We start from the raw sequence: 18,958 nt of genomic DNA, 5'->3' as shown, positions 1-18,958 counted from the left end.
TAGGAAGTTATATTAAAGTGCTGTATTAGTCAGGTTACTGGCAGGAAACAGATGACATACTTTAAAAAGAATGAACAGAACAGAGTTTAATGAAGGGACTAGTTACAGAGCTGTGGGCAGCATTAGAGAAACCAAAAAGAGATGGTGAAGTACCCAGAGACTAATGATGGGGCAAGGCAGTGAAACGTGTTAGTGCATCTGAGCAACTGCTGGGCCATGGAAGAGGGGGCTGCCTTTTCTGTGGCCTCAGAGGAGTATAGCTAAGGCCGAAACTCCTGAGAGGCATGCAGGAGCAGTGTGTGAGGTAGGTAACAATACTCCAACCTTTTCCCCTCCCACAGTCTCATATCCTGCTGATACCTTCTAGTGGCAGGTGCCTCTTGGTATCAAGAGGGTAAGGAAACTCAGGTGATACTTTCCACAGAGGTCAGCTACCCAGGCACTGATCAGGTCAGAGAGGGGTGGAGAATGAACCAGAGCTTGGGAAGGAAATGAAGTGGATCACAGTTATTATCTGGAAAATACCCAGAACTGCTTCTCTTCTTCGTAGTCATTATAATTGTGGATTAGTGTCTTGCAGTAGATGAAATACAAAGCAAGGATGTCTGTCCTCTAAGTTCGCAAGCTAATAGAGATAGTATAGTCAAATAAGTGAAAATCCATACCATCCTAAAGCAAAATTGTACTGTCATCAAATTTGCGAACAGAATATTTATATTGTAGATAAGTGGTGAAATAGTTTACTTTATGTAGTGGGGATTAATGCATAAAAGGGTTTATTTTGTTAGGACAGAGTTATGAAAGAAAGTTTCCCTTCACTTTATTAAGTAGAGATTGATACAGGAATGAGACTTTTGGAAATTACTCATATAACAGAGGGGACAAAGAACTAAGCAGCTGAGAGGGGAGCCATCATGGTCCCTTCTTTGTTCTCGCTCTTTTTCTTCCAAGGAAGGGCAGAAGTCGCACAGAAAACAGCCAAGAGCCTTAGTGTGGATCCTGTTTTGATTTCTTTCTCCTAGAGAGGGAGAAGCTACTGAATATAGCAGAGCAGTCAGCTAGATAATGCGCTCAATATCCATGGTCTCAAGAGAAGCTGCACCGGCGCACTGGCATACTGCTATTATGTTATGACAATGAGGCGATGTCCTTCTTCCTGTCTAGGACCTTTCCCGTTGGACACTATAGATGGAAGGAAAGCCAGAGGCTTTTTTTGCCTCGCATTTATTTCAATGAGATGGAGTAGAAATTTTAAATTAAGATACCTTAATATTTCAGTCATTATTTCACAGCATTTATTGCTGTGAAAGACATTGGACCTATTGTTACAGTAACTGACTGAGCTCCAATTCACTCATCAGAGATTCTTGAGAAAAAGCTGTACAAGTCCACACTAGTATTTTCTCCTCCACCAGTAGTTTGCTTGGCCTAATCCCTTCTCTCTTTTATGGTAATGTTTTATAATATGAAAACAGAGGGATTTGGAAGATCAGAAACTTATTGTTGATATTGTTAGGTGAGTGAATGATCACAGGACATCACTTGATATAGTTTCCTTGATTGTGTGGTATTTATTCTTTCAAAGTAAAAGAAATGTAGTAGTTTCACTTAGGTAAACTAAATAAAATATTTTATTTTTTTTCACACAACTATTTTTTCCCCCTCTTAATTGTCTTCAAATTTAAAAGAGTAATTCTTGAAAGGCATCAATTACTAATCTTCTGGAAAGCCATTGAAAACTCAGAGGAAAATACTACCTTTGGATTTTAGTGCTGTGTTTCCCCTACATTTTGCAGTTTATAACAACCTGAAACTATGAAGCTGGAAACACGCTTGTACCTTAAAGGTGGAAGATTTAAGTTATAGCTTTTCCTAATATTCAAAGATATTAAATTTCATTTACATTTTCAATTTGCAGAATGGAAATTTAAAGGAGACAGTTAATTTTGGACTTCTTCCAAGTGCACCATCTTTCCAGGCAAATGTTGCATAAAGTTATATAAGTAATGGATATCTGGCAACAACTGCATGATATAGGAGAGAATTATTATTTTATTCACCAAATTATAAAACCTTTTTTTAACAAAAGAAATTAGTTTTGTTGCCATACAAATTGTAGCCAGGTTTTAAAGACGAGAACTGTATTCTAAAGTTTTACCTTTTAGGGCACCCCTGGTACTCAGTCTGAAATATCATTCCTTGTTAAATTGGGAATTGAATTATAAAATTAAAAATAATACCAGTGGTTAATGAATGACAATGTTCTCAATCTAAATTTAAGAAGAAATCACCTTTTTAGGGCCTTTGTATTTGGGTCAACACATGTTATAGGGAGGACTTACAGTCTATCAATTACAGTTCAAAGAAATGGTCTTAGAATTAACAATTCTGAACTATGACATGGAAAGACCCAGGATTTTAAAAGCTTTTTCAAGTGATTCTTATATAGTCAGTTTTCAGAATCACTGTGTCTAGACTAACTTATCTGATATTTGAATTCCTTGATTATCTAGCCTGTATTTAGATGGGAAGCTTCTGAGATAGTTCATTCAGTTTTGTCTTAAGAATTTCTGGGCACCTCTTTCATGATATGCCTGACAGCTAAAATTCCTTAATATCTTAAAAGTTCAATGAATAGTGATAATGGCCAATGATTAGTCAGATTCATATTAAAAACTACTTTTAAACCCATTAAACATTTATATGTAGAAAAAATACAAGTTCCACAATCTTTCATTTAAAAATGTTTGCACTTGGTCATAGATGTTAGAAATTTTATCAGAACCTGAAGTATAGCTCTGAAGAATGTCTTCACATCTTAAGTATGACAATATTTGGAAATGCAGCAGAGCTTTTTCATAAAAAAATCCCAGTCGTTATTTCCTGAAATATACCTGGTTAAATAAAGTTAGGGTAACCAGGGAGTAGCAGTTCTCTTCTCTAGAGTTTATATTAGAGAAAGAATATGTATGAAAAGGAATGTGTTACATTATTAAACAAATAGCCATTGGTGGTGGCTCACCGTGAGCATAGGCAGGCAGAGTTATATGTGCATCTAATAGATTTTGAAATGCAAAATATTAACTCTGAGAGTTCAACATGAACAGACTCAGAATAACAAAAAAGCTTTCTGTGTTATAGAGACATACACGTATAACGAGAAGGCTCCCCAAGGTGTTTAGCAATCAGAATAAAGATGGATTTAAGACTGGAAAGAAACGAGTATTGTTTCCAGCTCAAGCTCTTTAAACTCTCTGAAATCCTTACTTGTTCCCAGTGGTTCCTTAGTGAAAGGCAGTCTGGGTAGCCCCCGTGAATTCCTTGTTAACATCAGTAAGTCAAGGTGATTGGAAGCATATTACCTGTTGACTCCATTAATGAAGAGCCAATCTTTGTCCCTAAACAGCGGATATACATCTAGATTCCTTTGACAAACTTATTAAATTCTTATCTTTCCAAAATGCACACACTCTGTCTTACCAGTGACTTTGAAATAGTGTGGTTTCCGCTAATTATTGTGTTTAAAATTCTTTTCAGCAGTAATTGACATAATTTCCTATGACCAAATTCATTTCTGAAGTGAGTAAAATAATGATCTTTAATAAAATATATACCTTTTGTGACTATAATCAGTTCTCTGTTGGAATGCAGCATGAACTCAGGAGAGAATTATATATAGTTCCTGTTGAAACATTTCTGTGGGTGAATTTACCATTTTAATAATGCTTTACTTAATCTGATACTAATATCAATGGGCATTCCTTATACAGCAAATAATGTTTATAATTCAGGAAGTTGGGGGTTATGGGGGAGAAAGGGAAGAGCTGAAAAATAGCAAAGCCAATCTTTTTTCTAGTTAATAATTGTATATTTGGTATTATTTATGTTAAGCCAATGGAAGTTGAATGATTTTCTTTTGCTGCAAGTATCTTTAAATAAAAAAAGGAGAATGAGCAGCACTAAATTTTAGAGTACTGTGAACATTAAGACTAGCAGTTAATTTATTCTTTTAAGTCTTAGTCGACTTTACAGTGATGTGCTCAAGCTGTAAGGCATAGAATTGCTTGTCCATGTTGTACATGTTTATTAGGTTCCAACATTGAAGTTCTCAGTCAGGCATGGGAATTAGATACAATTTGTGCCCTGGAGACTTAGAGTAGCTGAGTCGAATAGTTCCACACTGGTGTAATTATGCTCAGCCTAACATCTGGAATAATCAGTTTTACATGTTTAACTACTCTGAACTCTGACCCAAATCCAGATATGCAGTTATAAATAGATTTTCCTCTTAATGGTCAGGAGAATTAGCAATTAAGATAATACTCTAGATAATTATTTTTTAGGATGTTTACATATTTGTCAGAATCTACCAGAAAATTAACCTTTTATAGTAAATCTCAACTAATAAAAAGCCTTTAAAAAGATTACAACTTGGGAAATAGCATTTAAACAATATTACATAAGATTTTTAAACTTAAACATTTACCCTAGAAAAGAGAAAATTTATCTTGAGAAAGGTGTTTTATGATACTGTATTTTTACCCCCAGAAAATAATTCAGTTTATTGCAAACTAAACATTCTCTTTGTTGCTACTGACATTCCTGATGGTCAGTAGAGGGAGCACAAGTTTTCTAACAAGCCCTCCATCGCAAAACTGAAGTGATATCATCAGTGATGATAAGGAGAAAAATCTAGACTGATTCATATTGGTTCATGTTCCATAAGCCCCGAGGAAAAATTAAAATTAATAAGTAGGAAGCCAAGAACCATAAAGATAAAATATAATATATTTGGAGACCATATTTTAAGTTGAGATATATCAATAAGAAAAAAATGGATATAATTCCTTTAAAATTAAAAAATCTGGGTTGTAATTCGCAGACTGATTAATCATTAAATTTAATTTCACTGAACATTTTGTTTGTTTTTTTTATTTGCATTTTTTCTTTATCGTAAATTCTAAAAGTTATTAAAGGGCTGTCTGGAATGGTTACTTATATGATGTTCTGAAATTTGGTACAACAAAAGAGGTTGTAATGATTTATGTGTGTTTTTGTATTCTTTAAGAAAGGATAGAAATATTTTTTTTCCCTCAGAACAGTGTCCTAAAGACTGATTGTGTTGTGATTAAGGACTTAGGCTTAGTTAAGAACATATATTTCAGCAAAAAAATTAAAAAATAAAAATCTTTTATAAATGTGGTTGATAGTTACAATGGAGTAGTTTACGTGTTTTGTGAGCATTTGATGGCATGTGGAAGATGACTGTTATCTTTGTCAGAAAGTTATTATTCATTGATGTGTGAATGGTGCTATATAGATTACTCTAAAGAAACTCAGATGGCATAGGTGCTTATTTGTGCTACTCTGTTAGAATTAAGTACTGCAGAGAAAACCAAGTCACTTTAATTCCTCTCTCTAGGATCTTATAGGTATCAAAATAATGTCACTGAATGTTTTTATAACACTTTTACATTTTTTTAAAATAATGAAATAGCTCTTTAAAGAGGACCAATGAAAATAGGTTCATTATTTGGAGGAATTAATTGAGATATATTGAGATTTAGTGAACTATTCACAGTTACATCATACATTAGTATTGTCAACAAAACCGGAACCCAGAGCTTTTGACTCCTAGTTGAAGGAGTTACCAACCAAGAGTTCATGCAGCAATCTGAAAATACAAGAAAATTGTTTAAATCACCAATCCTTTATTAAGTGCCTATTTTGTGCAATGCATTGTGCAATTACTTTTGTTTGATTAAAAAAAAAATGAGAAAAATTCTAACTGCCCATGAAACTACATTTTGTAGTGGTAATTTGAATAGCAGAGAAATATTATTAAAAACAATACAATATTTATATCATATGAAAGCTAAAGGTACTTTTTAGGACAAATGCAGTAGAAAACCCTATGTGTACTAGTATATAGTTAAGAAGAGAATTTGGAGGAAATAGCTAAGGGAGTTTCCTTTACATGTGAAGAGAATGGCTCTGAGATTGAAGGACCATCATTATTGGAGGACGTAGCATTTCACATTCCCTAAACAGGTTTACTGAGGCACTCAGGTTGTACAGGGGTGGTTTGGGAAACTGTTGTTAAGAGGTAATACTAGATCATATAATCAGAGAGCTAGTTGAGACCTCGGAGACTATCTAGTCCTTGCATTAATTTTACAGCTAAGGAAACTGAGACCTAGAATGCTTTTGAGTTATTTGCCCAAGGATAGTCACACAGCTAGATAGGGGCAGAACTGGAATTAGATTCCTGCCAAATGCCTGGATATGACAAAAACAGTGAAATCGATTGGTAATAGAATCCTGAAGGTGGCAAATTATGGAAATATAGAGATTTGATTATAATTTTTGCAGAGATGTGATTTCCATCAATCTTTAAAAGACAGGACTAGTTTTTGGCTTCTTGGGCAGAATAAATCAAAATAGAAAATGTAGTGATCCATGGAACAGTTTGAAAAGTAAGATGAGCTCCTGATGGCAAATATGAAAATGATCTTCCCAGCAACTTGTAAGACACTTTGTTAATAAGAATAATAAAGATAATAATGATACTATTATTAACAACAACTACCATTTATTGAATGTTTACCGTGTGTCTAAGTATCATATATATTAGTTCATTTAATTATTTCACCCTGCGACCTAAGCGTTATTATGCCATTTTGTAGTTAAAGAAACTGAATCTTCGATTAAGTTATTAACCTAGTCACAAAGGTAGTTGGGTATAGAAAAAAAATTTGAATTCTGATTCTGTTTGAATTCTAAAGTTAGTGTTTCCTTAACTTGAGTAATGAACAGATCCTCCTTCAAAAGGAAAAATTATCTGCCCCATACTCCATATTGACTTATTTTTGTTATAAGACTACTTAACTAGGTGTAAACATACATCCTTTAATAACTCATATAATTTTTAAAAACTTAAAAAAATTACAAATTAAAATATGAGTAAAACAAAATTGATAAAATGCAAATTAATGATATTAATATGGAAGATGAAGTTTTTGCTGAAATGAAAGTACTAATTGCAAGCTGAATTTGTAGCTCTTGCACACTTGTTTTGGGTTTGGCATGGCTGTATTGCCACATGCTTTGTGCTAACTTGGTTCTGCTGCTGCTTTTCTCTATTTTGACGTTTTCAAAATATCCCTTCAGACAGTGTAGTATCATTTGATCTTCACTCAGTATATTCAGTTATTTAGTGTTAGTCCTACCTCCGTTTTCATTAGCTATGACAAAGTACTGCCACTTGGTACCAATTTGATGGTTTGGGTCTCTCAAATGTCATTGGCAGTGTGTATTTAGTTATAAGATGATAGCTATCTAGGTGATCTAGAATATGTGTATGTTAATTATTTTTCAGGTTGTCATCTAGAAGAAACCACAAAATTTAAGAAATTCACAGGCTCTGCAAAACATAACCAGTGCACTGCACTTTCTCTCGAAACACTGTATCATAGAACCATCTGATTTCTGCAATAGTGCAGACTCAGGAAAGCCGGCTTCTTCACCTATTTTCAGTGCCACCTTAGTTCATTTTTCATCTAAAGTTCTGCCACGGTGCCTTGTTTTGCCCCCACTAAGCTATTCTTCACAGTGTGTCCCATACTAATGAGTTTTCTGTAATACAAACTTTGAGGACTGAGTTTAGGAATCACTTCTTTCAGGAAACTTTCCCCTATTGCTCCTCCTTATCTCCTGCTTCCTCACCTCATCCATTGTCACCTTCCCCATTCTCACCCCTAGACTGAACTATTTATCTTTTTCTTGATTCCTCCCTGTAACTCCCTAACACTTTAGGAGTACTTCTGTTATAGTGCTTAGCTCACTGTGTTATAATCTTAATTTATTTTTTGTCTTCCCGAGTAGTCTCTTAGCTTCTTGAAAGTAAGGCCTGCTTGTGCATCTTCCAACTGGTATATTATCTGAATGGGAAGGCGATTCTGATGATATACTTGTGATCTTGAATCATTGGTCAGTCAGTTGTAATTTTAGAAGTGAGGAGTCAGAAATAGAAAAGAGAGCAAAGTAGACATTAATGTATGTAAAATTTATACAAATTACCTAAGTAGTTAATGTATTAGACTCTTTTAGTATGTAAGCAACATAATTTTAGAAGTAATCTTTCCATAAAGAATTAAATGGAGCATCATTTTTCTGTCTTTTTGTTTTCTCTTGAGTAGGTGCTGTGATTGTCTCCACGCCCCAGGACATTGCATTGATGGATGCACACAAGGGTGCTGAGATGTTTCGAAAAGTCCATGTGCCTGTAAGTATTTATGCTTCACTGTTGCAAACGTAGGAGATACTTCTAACTGAAAAAGCAAGTCATTGAGAAATACAATCCAAATTTTGATTTGGTTCTGTGCAGAAATCTGTACGAAAGCCCTATTTCATCTTTATGCTTACTTTAACAGCACATAAGAATGCAAACATGTATACATGTTATAGTAATCAAGAAGAATTCCAAAATAATCTTCGGGTATGAGTTTTCTGAACAAGTAGTACCTCTCTCACATATTTGCAGCTCTTACTGACCTCTCCCTCCTCCAAAAGAAAAAAAAAAACAAAACGATGAGTATTTTAGGAAATTATTTAGATAGATAAACTTGAATAGATCGCCAGAGGGGGAGAATAGGTGGAAAATATGACTTTTTCCCTACAGTTTAACTTCTGTCTCCCACAATTTAACTCATTTATATATCACCATCTTCTAAAAAGTATCTACAGATTTTCTGTACAATATAGCAAAATAGAACAAATTAAAAATATAATAAAAATGACACAAAGGACAATTAAAATCAAATGGAGTCAGAAATGAAATCTGTAAACAAATTGCATGTCATTAAGGGACTTAAATACATGCTTGAAGTATGCCATTAATTTTCTAGCAGCAATGGGGAAAGAAACATAGTACTGTTACAAAGCCATTCATTTCCAGGAGGTTAAAAAAGAGCTTGATGCTCAAGAGAAGCAGAGCTGAGATTGGAGAGGCATAAGTCTCCCTTAGATTCTCAAAAAAAAAAAAAAACAACCCTGTATGTATAAACATATTCTTGTCACCATCTTTGCCATGAATAGAGATTCTTTCTCCTAGTATGCCTCAGCAAAAGCAAGTGGGCTTGTGCAAGTGGACAGCTTAGAACAAGCATTTCAGTACAAAGCCAATGTGTTATTTCCATCTATCTGGCTCTCTAGTGGCCTTACTAAATTCAGGGATAGATTTTAGAACTTATAGAGCAGAACTTTTCATTTTTATTTATTTATCTATTTTTAAATTAAGTTTATTGGGGTAACATTGTTTAATACAATTATATAATTTTCAGGTGTACATTATAATTTGATATCTATACATTCTATTGTGTAATTAACACCCAAAGTCCAGTTTTCTTCAGCTACCATATATTTGATCCCCTTTACCCACTTCACTCTCTTGCTACCTCCCCTATTTTTGACCCCCTTTACCCTATCTACGTCTCCCCTCCTCCCCCATCCTCCACCCTCTGGTAACCACTAGTCTATTGTCCATGTTCCTGAGTCTCTATTTGTCCTGTTCATTTGTTATTTTTAGGTTTATATCCCTCATATAAGTGATATCATGTGATTTTCAACTTTTTCTGTCTGGCTTATTTTGCTTAACATGATTATCTCAAGGTCCTTCCAGGCTGTTGCAAATGGCAGTATTTCATCTCTTCTTATTGCTGAGCAATATTCCATTGTATATATGTACCACAGCTTCTTTAGACATTCATCTATTGTAGGGCACTCGGTTGCTTCCATATCCTGGCCACTGTGAATAATGCTGCTATGAACATTGGTGTGCAAATATCTTTATAAATGTGAGTCTTTGGGATAAATACCCAGTAGAGGGATTGCTGGATCATACGGTAGATCAATTCTTAGTTTTTTGAGAAACCTCCATACTGTTTTCCGTAGTGGCTGTACTAATTTAGAGCAGAGCTTTTAGACTTCAGCCCATGGATTAACTTTAGGGGTCATGATTCTTTCTCCCTTATCTCCAAATTGTATGTTCACTTTGTGTTTGTTTGGTATGGAGAGAATTCATAACTCTCATTAAATTCTTTAATGAGACTATGACATGGCATAAAATCCAGTGATGTATTAGAATGAGTTGGACTCTGAGCGAAGTTTTCATAAATGTTTCTCTCTCAGAAGAGCTTCTGAAAAGTACAAATTAGTGGAATAGTGGAGTTGAGATGGTCTTCGCTTGCCAGTTAGTGCAGAGCTGTATGCATTAATAAGCCATGGAGCTCTGGATTAGATCAACATGCTCTTATGAAAATTGAGGAGGCTGATGGGGATAATACATGTATGTTTACCTTCCAGGCAATCTGAGGGTATTCTCACTAGCAGAGGTAAAATTGTGTTTTAGGGACAGCTTTTATATGTAGATAAATAAGTGATAAAACCCCCAAGATGTTCTATGTTGTGAATGGTAGTTTGGGAAAATTGTAAAGCAATGGTAACCAAATGCCTGCCTTGGAGGGAAAGCTGTCTCAATTAAGCACTTATTTTGAACAATATGACTTGCTATTATGCTCTCCAAGATAAAGATGCAAGTAATGCCTACCTATATAATTAAATAAGATTACTTATATTGGATTTTAAAACATAAATCAGTAAAAAGTTAGGGTATTATCTACCAAAAATTATTAGAACAAGTAATCCATAATCCTATCTGGAAGAAATTAGATAATAAGACCAATGGTCTGTTACTGCCACTTCAAGGTCAGGATAACAGCCATGCTATTAGCATATAAGTTTATGCTTAACCTTTCATTCTTTAAGATAAGAGTGGAGGCATATGTCCAGCTCACTCAAAAGCATCAGGAAATCCCTGAGGGAAAAATTTTCAAAACAGCAGAAGCAAGAGCTTTTTGTTATCCAACCTCCTGCATAAGTTATCATCATGTATATAACAAAAGACGATTTTAACTAATGCTGTCACTAGAGGCAACTATGGCCATGGGGCAGGTCCTGTATGCACTTTGCTAGTTAGGAGTCTAATGACCATAGATGCCAAATTCAGCATATATGTCTTTTAGTCTTCGTGTTAGTTTCACTTACCTGCAGCATTTGACACTTACTACCCTATAAGTAAAGAGGCAAACAATTTCATAATTGTTCTGACAGATTCTTTGCTAGACCATAGGACAGAGGGTGGGACATAACAGTGAGGAAGAGAGATGGATGGTCACTAAGCCCACGTTAGGCTATTGCTAAGTAAGTGCCACTGAAGGATAAAAAGTTGAGGATATTAGCAAGGAAATATCCTGAGTAAGTATCCCAAGGGAAGGATCTTGGGCTGCATGAGGCTCACAGGCCTAGTGCAGGGTTAGTTAGGGACTGAAAGAGCTGTTTGTAATCAGAAATTTGATGTTTGCAGAATTAGAGCAGCCCTGGTCATGACAAAGGTACATATGGTTATCATGGCTGTGTAGGGCTGAAGTAGAGATGAAAGTCATTGGAAATGCATAATCCCTCCAAATTGGCTTTTTTTAAGCATTGTCCTGTGTCTTTATTGTACAGCTCTTTTCCACCCCTATGTTTTAACTATTTGCCTATAAATAGCAAACATTTTTAAAGAAGGTAGAATGTTTTAATTACCTCTTAAACCTGTAGAACAAGCTCAGTAATCATTGTAAGTGAGAGTGAGAACTTTCCAGCAATGAGCTCTGTAAGCGGTTGGACAACCACAGTGTAGCCACGTTGTAGAGGGAATCCCAGCTATGTGTGGAATGTGGATTTGATGACCTCACATCCTTCTGACACTTAAAGAGCCTTGAAGTCTAAGTAACGGTAAAACATTTGAAATTAGAAAGTGTTCTATAAATGCAAAGGAGAAATGTTATGCTTTGTTTATACCACTTTATTCCATTTTTTCCCCTAGTTTTTAGTTTTGCTCTCTATTTTTTTTCCCTTTTGAAGTGCATTAGTTACCATGGAAACAATGGTGTCATTGGAATTCACTGGTATGGGCAGGGTTTAGTAATGTCTACAAGAACAGTCTGAAGTTAATTTAAATGGATTCTTAAAACGCAAGGCTCAGATGGGGGAAGGAGAAGAGATGAACTATTAAATTCTCTGCTCTCGGCCTGAATGACATTAGCTCTGCCAAATCCTTGATTATTTCAGTATTCGTAGCTATACTATAAAAAAATAAAAATAAAAAATTTCAACCTTACACATTTTTAATGGCGAGTTCTTTATGTGTTGTGTCATTCTCACCCATTTTTGTTGCCTTCTTTTGCAAAGAAGGCCCAGGCACCTCAAATTGGATCCCTTTCCCTACCATTTGAACTTGTAGAGTCAGGGGAATTTCACTATCCAGCCCTTCCTTCTTAGGTCATCTTCTGAGCTTCTGAAAAGTATATTAAAGCCTATTTCCTCTCTTATTCTATCTGTATGTAAGGGATCACTTAGTTAATTTTAATTCAAGAAATAGTTATTTATTCTAAAATACATGTTTACTGATACTGAGTGCCTTCTTTAAGCAAAGAACTATAATAAGCTCCATTGGCGATTTAAAAAAAAGAGGATGAAGCCTTTTTCTTCAAGTACCTTGTCATCCTGTAGACTCCATCCCTAACTCCATTGTAGTGTAGAGGCCCTATATCACATGAGAATACTTTCTTCTCTGGGCTATCAAGGAGGGCTTTCATGGAAGACCTATGATTTTTTTTTTAATGTCCTTGTAATTTTGCACATGCTGGTCCCTTGCCTGATAAGCCACTGTTAGCTTCAGAATTCATACTCATTTTTTAAATCCTACTCAGGCATTACTTCCTCTTGGAAGCTTTTTCCAAACTGTCAGAAAAGGTTAATAATTCTTTCTCTAACTGCTTGAACATATATCTAGTTTGATTTATCCCACTACAGGTTTACTTGTCAGTCTCCACAGAAGAATGTGAGTTCCTGGAGAACAAGAAAACAGGCCTTAAATATCCTTAAATTCTCAGTTACCTGGCCTATGGCAGGCATATGATAAATTCGTATACTGACATTTGACCTGGAGACACTCTCATCTATAATCTGCTATTTTATTTATCCCCAGGTCCCAGACCGCTTTGCCTTGCATTCTTTCTGCCACAGCCAAATTGGTTGTCTCCCACTTCTTTGAGATTTCTGTGTGATTTCTCTCCTCATAACCCTCTCGGCATACTGTTTTCCCACCTGAGAAACATTTACCTTCACAGTTTACCTAGTAACTCCTTTTTATCCTTTGGTACTTAGATTAAATGGCTTTTTCTCTGTTAACTAGGTTAGGTCATTCTAGTATATGATCCAATAACACTCTAGTTCTCCCTTTGTAACCGATTTTCACATTTGTCAGTACTTTCACATTTATAGTGCCATACTGTAAGCTCTGTGAGAGCAGGGATCGCTGACTTCCCTCTGTGCCTAGAACATATAGCTATTCACTAAATGTATACTGAATGAATGAGTGGAGTAGAATTTTCTTAGGCAGATCAAGGAATGGGGGAGGGACAGAATTCAGTCTGAAAAGAATCAGGAAATCTCACGCTGTATTCAGGGTTATTCAGTTTGTCTGTAGTTGTAATATGTTTGGGTGTGTTTATGCCAAGCCTAGGTTTGGTCGAACTTTAAACACAGGGCTAAGGAATTTAGACTTTATTCTTGAGATTTTTAGAGGAGTCTACAAAGAATGCTGGATAGGAAATAGACAAAATTAGAATGGAACTTTGAAAGGATTTAATCTAGTGGGGATGAATAGAAAGGATTGGAGACAGGAGAGTATGGAGGCAGTAAGGAAGCATTCGCAATGGTCGAAGTTATTCCTACTGCAGGTATGACCCACCATAAGTCATAAAATCAATATAGTAAGAGATATAACCAAAGTTTTAAACAATATCAGGGTAGATTGCTCTTAAGAAAATAAACATTTCATAACGATTTGGTCTCAGTTATAAACACATATATGTATGTGTTTATTTGGAGCAAGATGTAAAATATTTATTTTATCATAAAACAGTTTTAATTGAAAAAAAAAACACTTGTGTAGGTTATAGACAGCAAGGATCTGATCTAGAATAATAGCGATGAACATGGAAAGGGAAATAAATGTAATTTTCGCTTCAAAGGAAGGATTGACTGGCTTGGCAATTGATTACATAGGGTAGAGTGGTTAGGAAAAAAGGCAAAAATCAAAGGGATTTTTAGAGTTATGCTGCCCTTAATAAATCTTCCAGGAGGTAGTTGTTTTGCTTAGGACAACAGTGAACTAGAAATTAGAGGTTAGATTTCCAGTCACAAATCCCTGCCCTTTTTCTCTAAGGATTGTGATTTAAAACTACTTGACAAGGAAGAGACTGGTAGAGAAAATGATTTGCCATTGGTCTTTTTAGTACCATTCACATCATATGATGCATGTGACCATCTCCTTTCACAGAACCAAATTTATAATTTATCTGTATATTTGTAGCCTCTTACACAAAGATTTTTTTTAGCACTTAAAGAGCTGTATTCTTTAAGTATATAATCTCTTTTATGGTTGTAAATTAAATTACTTCATTACAATTTTTTACCTTACTATATTGTAATTTTAGACAATAGGGTACTGCTGACAGAGGCATTTTTACATAATAGTAAAGAGGGATAAGTTTAGGAGTCTGAATGCTCCCAAGAGTTCAAATCCCAGATCTGTTACTTTGCAGTTGCATGACCTGAACAAGTTACTTAATCTATGCCTAAGTGTTCTCATTCACAATAAGGGAACTGTAGAAGTATTTCCCTCAAAATCGAGGTGAGAAATAAGTGAGACAATGCATGTAAAGGGTTTAGTACAGTGTTTGGCACAACCTAAATACTCAATGGCAATATAACATAATGTTACTTATTATAATTACTTTTAGAATATTATCATGAAGCAGATAAATTTATAAGTCACAGGTTTTGTGTATTTGGCCTAGGTATTTTTATTGCTAATAAAAATTTTAATGAGGAATTTTTAAAAGTTTAGATGAATTTTGTCTTTGATATTTCTTTATTCCTTAAGTATATCAGCTGAATCTGAACTCTTCTCTTCATATAGATTTATTAAGTTGCTAAAGTTATTTAAAGCCTAAAATTTTGCATTATTTAAAATATATATTATTTAATGTAGGATAATTGTTTTTATAAATGCACCTCAAAAATATAGCGATATAAATGCAATAGAAGTTTACTTCTTGCTCACATACTACTAGTACTAGAAGATGAGTAGGTGAGCAGGGTGGCCTCCTTCCATAAAGTCATTTAGGCTATTGGAGTCTCTGTCATTTTTAAACATGACTTCTATGGTCACCTTTGTGACTATCCCATTTGAGCCAGGCAGAACAGAAAGATAACACAGAGGCATGTACATGGGAGATTTTTATGAACCAGGCCTGGTTGTGATACACATACTTCTACTCACATTCCATTAAACTCCGTTACATGATTATACATCACATTTTTCAAGGAGCCCAGGAAATGTAGGTTAGCTAAGTGCCAAGGAAGATGAGACCATGGATTTTGGTGAACAGCTAGCTGTCTATTGCTACAGTTGACCTGTCAGCAAATATATTAAAGCCTAAGGCAGATTCTGTAACTATTTTATCTTTGCAAATAGTTACTTACTTTATAAAAGAGTGAGAGAAATTTTGCTTTTCCTGTGATTTACTTTTCCTGCTGGTTAAAAACAACAACAAAATCCATCTATGGTCTCGAATATTTTAGCATTTATTTATAAGGGCTAATGATTATATCATTATCTAAGAAAAATTAGGTGATCTTAGAATGTAAAATAGATTATTCTTATCAATGTTTTCTTTCCATTTTTCATTGCTTTTCATTTTTATCACCAAAGACCCTATAAGTTGGGTCAGAATTCTGAGGATCAGAATTGTGGTTTATTATTTTTCTGGCAGAGTAACCATTTATGGCAGTAGGTTATCTATTTGGACCAGGAGTTCCACACCTTCACACTTGAATGCCTTACAACTCATGTGTTCAATAATATCTGTTTTGGAGCTTTCTCAGCATCTAATTTGTCTATCGAACCCCCAAAATCCTATTTTATTTAATATCTCAGGCCTACCTGCCTTAAAAAATAATTTAGCAATAGATAATCTTATGTGAAAACAGAGGCAGGTGGCACATTTGTTCTCTGCCTTTGATACTTGAGCATAGTTTTTCTTCTGATCATCAGATAGTCTTACTTGACTCTGGAAAATCCAATATTTTTGATGTGTTTAAAGAATCTTTTAAAAAAATTATTTATTTAAGTTAGTTTCAGATATACAGTACATCAGTTAGACATCTGTATAGTTCATAAAACGATCCCCCCAATTGTTCCCTCCCTATCCTGGCCCTCCACTTAGCCATCATATTAATGCTAACTGCATTCCCTCTGCTGTGCCCCCCATCCCCAAGACCAACTACCAACTACTAGTGTGTACTAATTTAACCTAAAGAATCTTTCATTATTGGCTTTGAAGGCCTTACAAAACACTGAATTCCTTCTAGGAACACATATTAACTAATTTGCAGGTGACATATCACGTGTGGCTTGCTTACTTCTTCACAATTGGATAATCTTTCCATTTTTAAAAAATAGCTTTTCTTCAGTGATAACCTTTATAAGACTGGGTAGGTAGCATTCTTCATCTCAGCCATAATTACATCTCAGAGACTGAAGATGTATGCTCATTTCTGTCTTTCCCCAGAATCTCTCAGAAGTTTATGTATGCTTTTAACTAGAATGTAGTTCTATTTGATTTACATGAATTAAACTTACCTAACTCTCTAACTCTGTGAGGTAGATAACATTATTTCCCTCATTTTGCAGATGAGGGAACTATCATACAGAAAGATTAAGTCACTCACATAAGGCTATACATCTGTGTGGTGGGCCGCTGGGATCCTATTGTAAGCAGTCTGCTTTCCAGAGCTCACATCTTAATTGCTATTTCTTTGGATTATCCAGAATTGAGGTTTAGTAATGTGGACGTCACGGAATATCACAGGATCAGAGATTCCAGGGAACAAGAAGAATCTCCATGAAATCTGATTACCACTTGAGGTTCTGATTGTCTGAGTGAGCAAGTGAAGACAGGAAACTGGTGGACTGAAAAAGGAGGAGGAGCCATAGGTTCTGTTGATAGTCAAGAGATACAATGAGGTATAATGAGGGTGGTAAGGGGAAGGGGAGTTCCATGACCAGGAAAAGGGAATGAAATCTTAGGCTCGACTGCATCAGTGACTGGTGAAGATGGTGCAGATCAGATCTTCCCTTATAACTGCATTCTTAAATCATCCCACTAAACTGTATGGACTGATCAGTTGTTTCAGACACCTAGTTCCACGAACAAAATCCTCTAGTCTATTTACTTGTTATCTTGTTGGGCGACTTCCACATACAAACTAATGACCCAACTGGTTTGAATTTTGGCTTTGTTATTTACTAACTTTGTGACCTTGAGCAAATAATTTAGTTTCAGTGTTTTGTGACCTGTCTCATAGTTCAATGTGGCAGTTAAATAAGATTATATATATATAATACTTAGCATAGACCTCAGCATGTGGTGCTGTGAAGGATAGCTCTGAATGTCGTTGTTATAGTAGTAAACTGTAGAGATCATTATAAACCCTCATTTTAGAATTCAAGGCATAGAGAAGTTGAGTTACACCTACCTCATGGACCCAGAGCTAGTTAGTTGGTTCCTGAAAGGAGCATGAGTGCAGGCCTTTCCGTTCATTGTTCTTTCCAGGCCAGACTACTTCCAAAAGAAAAGACAAGAGCACTCATCTCACTTTTTAAAATTGTAGATTCCGTATATACGCTTCAAGGAGTATAATTCCAATAACTAGTTCAAGGCTAAGAGGAACCAAAAAGCACTTATGAATTTAACCTGTTTCGGTTATTATTCATTGTCTATTTAATAGTGAATTTTTCCTCTTCATTTTTTCTTAAATCATAGCTTTTAATCCTTGTGACAGGTTCCATCCAGCAAGAATTTAACCTGATTGTAACCTTGAGAAATTGGATTATTTAGTGGCCTGAAAATCTTGCTTATTACGTACCTGAATCTGGGTTTAAAATGCCAAGAAGAAATTAAAATTGGGGCCTTTGAGCCTACTTAATTCAGTATGTTTAGATACAAAAAGCCAATATTTCAGAGCAATGTTAATATTTCAAGAGTCAATTTTTTAAAAGTTAATAAAAGAAGTACTCTTCTGAGCCAATGATGGATTCAAATAACCTACAAATAACATATGAAAGGTTTGTGGTGGCTGCTGTTAGGCAGGCACGTAGATAAAAAGAAAAAAGAATCTTATGCTTTGTTGAGACATAAGAAAATGACTGAGCATGCTAACAGCGGCAACTTGATGGTATTATGTAAATTAAGCTATGGCAAAGCATCTATTTGCTAATGCTTCTGCTATCAGAGAATACACAATATAGGATACACAAAAAACACAAACAGCTCAACAGCATATAAAGTATTCATAGGATATAAGGCTTTCTGGAGGATGAGGGTGGGGGATTGTCATGTGGACATGACTTCTTTATTTAAGAGAACAATTATTTTATGAACAACATAGCAGCATGGATCTTCTCATGTTCCTTCTTATTATATTAGCTGCCTCTGTTTAAAACTCATTGATTGTAGGGGTCTACTCTTAAATGAAATAGGGCAATGTTTTCTAATCTTTTTCATACTCAGGGCTCCCTTTAAAATTTTCTTCCAACTGACTCCATGTTTTGAAAAAGTTGTCTACCACACAGTCTACATACTTTAATCAATACGTAATTTTTCTCATTTTTAATTGTGTGTGTGTATATGTATGTGTTTAACTGTTGTCTGAGCTTCTGAACAGAAGGAGATAACCCATAAGTGTTATATTCAGTTGATGTATATAAAGCAAAGAAATTTGACAG

General features: G+C 35.1%; 1 protein-coding gene across 9 annotated transcripts in view; it reads left to right on the top strand.

Annotated features, from left to right (window-relative positions):
- NUBPL (nucleotide binding protein like) overlaps positions 1–18,958 on the top strand; it is a 274,966-nt gene that overhangs the window by 112,892 nt on the left and 143,116 nt on the right. For all 9 annotated transcript variants that reach the window (XR_004956219.1, XR_004956218.1, XR_004956217.1 and 6 more), the window contains exon 8: positions 8,199–8,284. Coding sequence is in view for 3 of the 9 variants with exons in the window: in XM_016123643.2 (XP_015979129.2) it covers positions 8,199–8,284 (86 nt within the window). In the remaining 6 variants the exon portion in view is untranslated. The remainder of the gene's footprint in view (positions 1–8,198; positions 8,285–18,958) is intronic.

This window comes from Rousettus aegyptiacus, unplaced genomic scaffold (assembly GCF_014176215.1).
Source record: "Rousettus aegyptiacus isolate mRouAeg1 unplaced genomic scaffold, mRouAeg1.p scaffold_m13_p_3, whole genome shotgun sequence".
NCBI lineage: Eukaryota > Metazoa > Chordata > Mammalia > Chiroptera > Pteropodidae > Rousettus > Rousettus aegyptiacus.
This window is presented reverse-complemented; position numbering and strand designations above follow the sequence as displayed.